This window comes from Fusarium fujikuroi, chromosome FFUJ_chr01 (assembly GCF_900079805.1).
Source record: "Fusarium fujikuroi IMI 58289 draft genome, chromosome FFUJ_chr01".
NCBI classification, from domain to species: domain Eukaryota; kingdom Fungi; phylum Ascomycota; class Sordariomycetes; order Hypocreales; family Nectriaceae; genus Fusarium; species Fusarium fujikuroi.
In genome coordinates, this window is record NC_036622.1 from 5,009,010 (window position 1) to 5,017,235 (window position 8,226).

Here is an 8,226-nt window from a genome sequence, read left to right on the forward strand (position 1 = left end):
ATGGAACTTCTATGACTTTTAGCGTGTCGCGACGCGATTTATAGTGGACAGGAGGTACTCATTACATCACTGAAGCGACGCCATGTCCAGCGCCGTTCACGCTACTCACATTTACTTCACTTCCATCGCATTTTCACATATAGCGTCAAATATACGATGGCTCCGGTCCGGCGATATCTGAGGATATCCAAGTACTCGGTTCTTGAATGCCGGATTTATTTAGATAACCCTGCATTAGCCCAATCATGGCTTCTGAATCCTCGAGATCCAGTATTACCCAAGGTCATCGAAGCAATCCGTCCTTTGGTGCTTCCGAAGCTTCGTGAAGAGAAGGAAAGGATAAGAAAGAAGAGCAAGAAGAAGAGCATCAAAGACGTCATAGTATCAGGTACGTGTGTTGAGATCTATTTTTGTCTCTGTCAGTAGCTGATCTCACTTAGATGAGTTTGAGGTCTCCATCTTCTTGACAGAGACGAGCACGAGACATTCTCTCCTTTACAAGACCAAACATTTCAGGGACAAGCTACCACCGAAACTCGAGTCCAACTCCTCTAAACTCATCGGTGAGACAGATAGTGTTCCCGTGGATGTTGAGGATGACTACCGTGCGCCTGTCTTACAAGAAGACGACGATGATGAGGTGAGACTCGCCGATATTCCTGTCGCCGAAACAACAACACGGCGGAGTAAGCGCCAAAGAAGAATACAGGGTCCGGAGCAAGATGGCAACGATGAGGCATTTGACGATGATGAAACAGCCTCGACCATCGAAATCGACTCTGATACGGAGGCACCCCCACACAAGAGGCAGAGGGCCCGGACGAACGACGGCCTTGACGGAAACGAAGACAAGAAGAAGCTAGCTATGGACGTCTCATATGAGGGATTTGCAATATACGGTCAGGTGCTGTGCCTCGTGGTCAAGAAGAGAGTAAACACTGCAGCTAGCAGTGGTGGGGGTGGAAAAGCCCGGCCAGAAGGCCAGGCCACGATGGAGAATTGGATTTCTTCTACGCAAGTGCCTGTTGGGGAAGACATTCCATAACCGGGACCAAAGGAGCAACAAAGTAATCAAAGAGCCTCCTATGTTTGCTAATCTTGCACAATTCTTTTCATTGCTTAGGATTGAGGACTTAGGTCTTCTTGTTTCCCTGGCTGGCCTGACAATTTGATGTTACTACGTAGGTCGACGAGGGTTGACCCGAATACCGGGGTTTGACAGACGGGAACTGCGGATACGGCCGTCAGGTTCCTGTGGGTGTCCGGGCTTGGCTGCGGGCAGCGGGAGGAGACAGGCTACCAGCGACTTTACTGCGCAGTCAATGCCTGATATATCATTTGCTTGCTGATCACAGTCTACTGCCCAGCTTGTCACGTCAGTCAAGTCATCAGTCTAGTCTGGCGAAGTGCGATTTACTCCAAGGTATGGATGATCAATCACATAGGTAATGGCTTGGATATTGAATTAGGCGAGAATAGCATCATTGTTACAGCCCACTTCGACCGGGCCGCTCAGACACCACCGTTGACCACCGGCCTGAATGTTTCTTGGCGTCGGTCTCGCATGGGTCCTGTCTCCAGCTTGGCACAGCGATGATGATCTGGAGTTGACAAACAGACGAACACCAGGCCCCTACCATGGGCCCCATTATGAAGCTGGGTTGGTGTTCTGCACGGTTGCAGCCGTAAACCTGGAGCAGCACAGTGTGGATGAGGAATATCGGGTCTTGGCCAGTTGCATGTCTCAGAGTGATATGACAAGAGGAAATCTATAAGCCCGACGTCCGGAGGAGATACTCCCAAGAGTCCCATGGAGGAGTTTCGTGTATATCCCGCACTTGATCCTCTTATTTGTGTATCATCAGACTGACCCTGGTACCATTGGGTGGCATAATGGGTCTCAAGAGCGAGAATGAGGCGTTTTTGATATGGAATCCCAGTTCCGAAACTATTCGGTAGATCCTCGATGATAGGTGTACGTACGAGTGTCACATTTTTTGAGGTTATAATGGGCGTGAAAGCGAAATTCCATCTGTAAGTCCCTTGTCAAGCAGGTCTGGAAAAGCCGGATGGTTGCGGACCATTACATTGCCGGCATGCGGCGTTGTGACCCTACCGGTTGGTCACAAATGAGTATCCAAGCTAGCCAAGTTATTATAAATATATTTGATAGTGTCGAGATATGACCTCTGGGCGGAGTGTCAATCGGTTGTCATGGTTTGTTGTGAATGTCTCAGATGTTCCGGTGAGGCTTGATTAGAAATTGAATTGTATTTGACGCCTGTTATCCATGTCAGCCTTTCACCCTTCACTATATGCGTCTGGCTGAAGTTGGCCATGTCGAGACTCGGGAGCTTCGATATGAGCCCGGCACTTTGTAAGAAAGATGATCGATATCTCCACTTAGAGATGCCCAATATAGGGGCGGAAACTTTCGTTGTGGTTTGAGGTTTGGGCTACGTTAGTCTACCCAGCATGTCGTAATCGGCACTTGCCAAGTGAGAGGCTGTGTACATAAAATCACGAAATGTTCAGTAAAGGAATTGAGGTGTACAGAATATGATTTGTGATAAATTGATCCAGGCTGAGCTGATAAAACAGCCGTTAAGGGGAGTCGTTTGTGTAATTGATGAACGTCGCGGATACGGATACGTTGCCTTGGGGTGGTTGTGTTTGCCTTACGCGTCTCAATGGCTGGGATTATATCGTAAATATGACAGCCTGATATCAACGAGCTCTCGAGACTCGTGGCCGGACGATTCGCCGATTACAAGACACGGCAGCATCGGAATTTGGGTCACAAGATGTTCAATCCTCATCATCATTCATCATTGTCATGTTCTTGACCCCCTGGTACCTTGTGCCTGTGCCTTGTGCCTGTCTGTGCCTTGTGCCTGGGATGAGGGGGGGTTCAGTGATGAGGTTGGTGGTTTTAGCACACAAAGTTGCGGTATGAACCGGCACCAGCACAGCAATCTCTCTATTTGAGTTTTGCGAGTGAGCACATATCTGTTTCTGAATAGAGGATGACTGTACCAAAGTCTAGGTTGGCGTCTCAGGAAGACAATGAAGGCGGATGGATGACATGCCTCGCAGCAACTAAACACTAGCATCGAGTAACCCCGCAACCACAAACACAGAAATAGCAAGGGTCATGGAGAATACTCAAAGTCAATTCGATGAAACACATAAACTCGGTGAGTAGGCAGCTAGCCGTTTGGTCTCATGACGGGGTATACTTTGGTACAAGTGGTATTTGTACTTCTGGGCTTGGAGAGACCATGAGGCCATTCTCTTTTATGATGACATGGATATTGCAGTTTGTTTGCTAATTCCTTGCATTCGGTATCCATGCATGTCTGTATGTACATGCAGATGCATGCATGCATGCATGTTTGTTCTGTTCTTGGCTTGTAGACACGCCTCCACCATTGCAAATTCACTGCCTGCCTCCGGTACAGCGGCACGATATGTGCGCAATTCTTCATGGCCTAAACATCAGCAGTGAGTGAGAGTGAGATTGTGATTATCAACTTCCATGCCAGCGTACGTGGGCCCTTTCAAGCCCCTCTCCCTTCCGGCCTATTACCTCTCAGCCGGAACTGATACACACGCTGTCGTGGCATCACTGAAAGGTGCTTACAGACATGCTCGTGCATGCTGATACTGGGCCCTCGCTATCATTGTATCGCTTCCATTTCCCCGTATGGAAATCTGCTGCTTAGGCCATGCATTCGAAACATAATCTTTCGATTCCTGGGATTTGCACGTCTCAGCCTTGAACAAGACAATCCCATGGCTGTGGCAGGCATCACACCTACTCTGACTGCTGTGCCACTGTTAGTTTCTGGTTTCTGGTTCCCAAAACATGGTATGGTAGACACACCATAATAGTTTCACTATCCTCATGTCCTACTGTGCCCTGCCTGTTCTGCTCGCTATGACTGTTATTGATGCTGCGAGCTTCCCCTCATCCGCCCCCACGATAACTCCATCCGTATGGCCATGACAGCTAGTCACGCTCAACGATGGCTCTGGCTGCCGACCATTCGCTACCAGGATCTGACTGAGTTATGAGCCAATGATGATCCCAACTCCGATCTTCCCCTCTACAGAACCGTTGCAGATTTTACCGTTGGGGCCGCACCCGTTCCAAGATATGCTCACACTAGTTGAACTTACGGCTCACTGGCAGTACCTACCTAATACTGGTCCAGTGGAGGATTCGACAACTCAGCAGAGGACATGCATACTTGGCCGGGTTTTTGCTTGCGAATATTGTCCCGTGACTCTCTTATGCAGGTTTTAGACCAATGATCCATCCTTTAGGTTCGTTGATGGCCATTGTTAGTGGCCGCCCGATCACCACCAACCATATCAACAAACGACACGTCTTGCATTGATCTCGATCTTCATCTTTGCATAGTTGACCGCTTCTTCGACTAACCCATATTTTCCGTAATAAACAACACTACACTGCACTGCACTGCACTATACGAAGGTATAGTTCGACCAGGCCGTGGAGCATGACGCCGACTCGGGTAAATCCGCATATAGGGTAGAGTTTGGTGTTTTAAAGCTATGCATACGCCTTACCGTATCACCTGCTAAACAAAGGCCAAGAATATTAATCAGTCGAGTTGACTGTGATTAGATACAGTAGTTTGAGACTAGCTCATCGCATCCTTGTTATCGTCAATCATCATATGTTGATGTTCATCAGATAGACCAGGTTATGACATGGATGTGCTCTCGTCCTACACCAACAACCCCACGATCTGCAACACATCAAGTTACATCCGCTCTGTACACGTCCTGTCATTTCTCCGCCAAAATACGCAGGCGCATCTCTCACCAATTCCCGTATCTGTCTCCGAGCTCCTCAAACAAGTCCCTAAGAATGCATACAACAATAGCATGTTGCAGGCCCTCAAACCTGAACATCTGACAAAATGTCGCAGGTTGTTGATCGACAGCATATCTAGGACCCGCAGCGGGCCGATCTGATACAGAGTCGCTAGCAAACATACCCTGTCTCTCGAAGTCGAAGCTCCCTGCAATCTATCATCCATCGCAAGGCGCATGTCTGAGTTAAAGCCAAGGACAATCAGGTGTACGTGCTCTGGATGCTCAACCAACAGACATACCCTGACGCCTGATAACTTCCATAGCCAGATGTCGATCATGATATGATGATCTAACAATACGCCCCCGTAACATCATGAACTTGAGTTGTTCATGTTCGTAACCAACAGAGAACTGGAGAATCATAACCACATCATGCGAGCTGACGTCTGCAGAGCGGTATTTTGAACAATGCAACTGTAAAGCTTCACAACAGTGCCTAGAGTTGCTCGATAGATGTAACGATTAACACCGAGCTCTGCGCCTCTTCGGTATCCGCATGGTGTATCCCTCCTTCAGGTTGACATGAAGGGTCCTTGCGATTAAGCACGTTGCCTAAAGCGATAGGGCCGCAGGTAGAGCGGCCATGCCAGCCCTAGAGGCCAAGATATGTAGGCGTCACCACTCGCGGAAAGGACTGCGAACCGAGTTCTGAAGCCATGGTTCCTTCGCATATTGGCCGTAGCCGTCTTGAATTTACCCCAACCCCATTGCCTGGTGCGGTTGTACTTTGGATATGCATACACATGCACGCCGAGAGGGAATGCCTTGATCGGAGAGAGCACACCGTTACTAACGTGGAGATAGCTGCATGTTTGATGAGCAACTCGTGTTGACATGCAGCTCATGGCCCCATTACAAGGGACCGTGCCCGCTGATAACCTTGCGAATCATCACCACGTGCAGTTACGGAGGCTGCTTGTGGGTGGGAACTCATAACAACCTGCAGGATATAGGTGAGCCAAGAGATGATAGTAACCGAGGTATCGCGACACCCAGAGGGAATATCACGCCCACATCACTGCACCAGGATAAGAAGCACGTATAAGTCACAAGTCGAAGCAGGTTACTGGAATTCGAACCCACATACTCCGTATCGATATCGAGGTTGATAGAGAAGGGTAACGAATTCCGACGGAAACTTGTTTCGCTCAGCACCATGTTTCATAGCATGGGCGGAAAAACTTGGGTGTCTCAAAATCCAACCCCCTAATTCGAGGGTCGGGTCAGGACAGTAGCAACGAGAATAATCGGTAATATTGGGCAAACAAAGAGTGACAAAAGAGTCCCGTCACTTTGGGCGAATTGGGGTTACATCGTTGGATCGATGGACGCTGCTCTCCTCTCAGGGACTCAATTAAAGACGCCACTTACAAGTGTTTGTTCCAATCAAGCAACGTGATGGTCATTCTCACCGCCCACTCAGCAGTCGTCGCTGTGCCAAATGTAGCCAAAAATATCAAAGTCAACCTCGCATCATTTCCCCAGTACAGGGGGTCGGACATTAGCAGTCCGCTCGCGAATAGGTAATTGATGTGCTGTTCAATAGTGATCGCTTACCCTTGTGCGGCTGGCTCTGAGATAAAGGTCGAGACCAGATCCAGTGGAGGCTGAACTATTGAGGGCGTGCCGTCGCGCAGTGCAGGGGGGCTATCTCTCCTTAGGTGGCATTATCTCAGGGAGGGCAAGCTGAGCAGCCTCAATGTCAATTGATTCTGGGCTGAGAATACTATGCAAGTGTCAACATGTCTCGGAGCAATGAACACGTTGAAACTCTTCAGCGATCGATCAAGACACAGACCAGATGTTCTGCCCAAGAATGAATTTCCCCATCCGTGCACCTGCAATATCGCAGTTCGGAATGTGGGAAAGGGGCTCACACGTATGAAGCTGACGACATGAGCCTGAGACAAGGACAAGACAGGGACTCGAGGTACAGGACATTGCTGTATCCGTTTGTATGTCCGTCAGAATGATGGACACGAACAGGGATCGTCAGGGGACGCCACACAACAGCAGCCATCGTCATACGTATCCCCTGACTTCCACGTGGAGAGGGTGCGTGCCCCTGGGGCCTGTGGCTTGACAGCCCTGCCTCTACCTAAAGCTGAACAAGAGCCTTGTGGGCTGTCCTATCCTGTCTAGGCTGTGATAGTAACGCTGCAGGTGGTGTGGTCCATTTGGTCGCTGTGGCTGGCTGCTGAACTTGGAGGACCAATTGTCTTCTGAAGGGATGTGGCTTTGACCTCGTCCCAAGGGCCCTTTGTCTATGGGAACGAGGATATCGTCAGCTCTAGCGTTTGCGTGTTCCTGACCCGACCTGTCGTAAACTAGTCTTGTGCCGGCAGTGCTATAGACTGAGACATTGGACGGAGTAGCTGAGAGTTTATTAGCTTAGCAGGTCGGTCAACTTTATTGAAGCCAACTAACAGCATCGAAATGTCACTGACATGATCGCCGACTTTTAGTCAAAAGTCGGGAGACTCTTCCGACATGGAGGGTCCCGACGGCGGTCGGTCGGTCGGTCGGCGACTTGCAACGACTGAATGAAAGCAAAGGAAGTTTTTAAACTAACTAGAACCCAAGTTATTGGGCTTGGCTTCGTTACGCTAGACGGAGATGGGCCAGTAAATCGGCGAGAAGCTACGGTACTTGTTCTCGAAGTCATGCCGTCGGCACTATTTTCAAGACGAGAGGACAGAGTTCTCACAAAAACCAGTTTTCCAACTCGTGGTTACCCGGCTGAGGCGTCAAGTACGGTTCCGCCAAGCCTCCTAAAGTCCGACCGCCTGGATGAGTTCAACGGTTTGTGGACAAGAGGCTGGCTGGGCAAAGACGTGAAGCCCCTAAGCCTCATCTGGAGCCGAGGCACGGCGTCTCCGTGATGTCTATGTGCGGCATGATCAGGCTTGACTGTGAGTGGTCCGAGAAACCCCAAACACGCTTGAGACGGGTTGCGGTGATCTCTGTTCCTTGTCAGAAATGCGACGGTGTCAATTGGTCTGAGAGGAGCGGCCGCTTTCTCATCTCGGCAAAGCAAAAGGCAACGGCACCCTAAAGGGGTAGAGTACGTTACCAGCACGGCGGAACGGACATTATGTCGGTACGTATACTATTTACTGTACCTTATGCCAAAGTCCGGAGAAAACTACCGAGAAAGGCAGAATACTCGCCAGCGCTGATGGTTCTGCGTCAGATGACTCCAACGTACCAATGATCTTAGAGATACTGAATGCTCAGGGTAGTGTCAGAGGAACCACTCATGACTGATCGCTGCAGGCAATTCTTGCAACAGGTCTAGCCAGTAAGATTATAGACTGA

At 49.5% G+C, this 8,226-nt stretch overlaps 1 protein-coding gene; it reads left to right on the forward strand.

Annotated features, from left to right (window-relative positions):
* Positions 1 to 156: 156 nt before the first annotated feature.
* FFUJ_00553 (uncharacterized protein) lies at positions 157 to 1,045 on the forward strand (the record flags this gene model as incomplete). XM_023573165.1 has 2 exons in its annotated part: positions 157 to 388; positions 441 to 1,045. 2 exons carry the CDS (start codon positions 157 to 159, stop codon positions 1,043 to 1,045), a joined length of 837 nt encoding a protein of 278 aa, XP_023424933.1.
* Between the last annotated feature and the right edge of the window lie 7,181 nt (positions 1,046 to 8,226).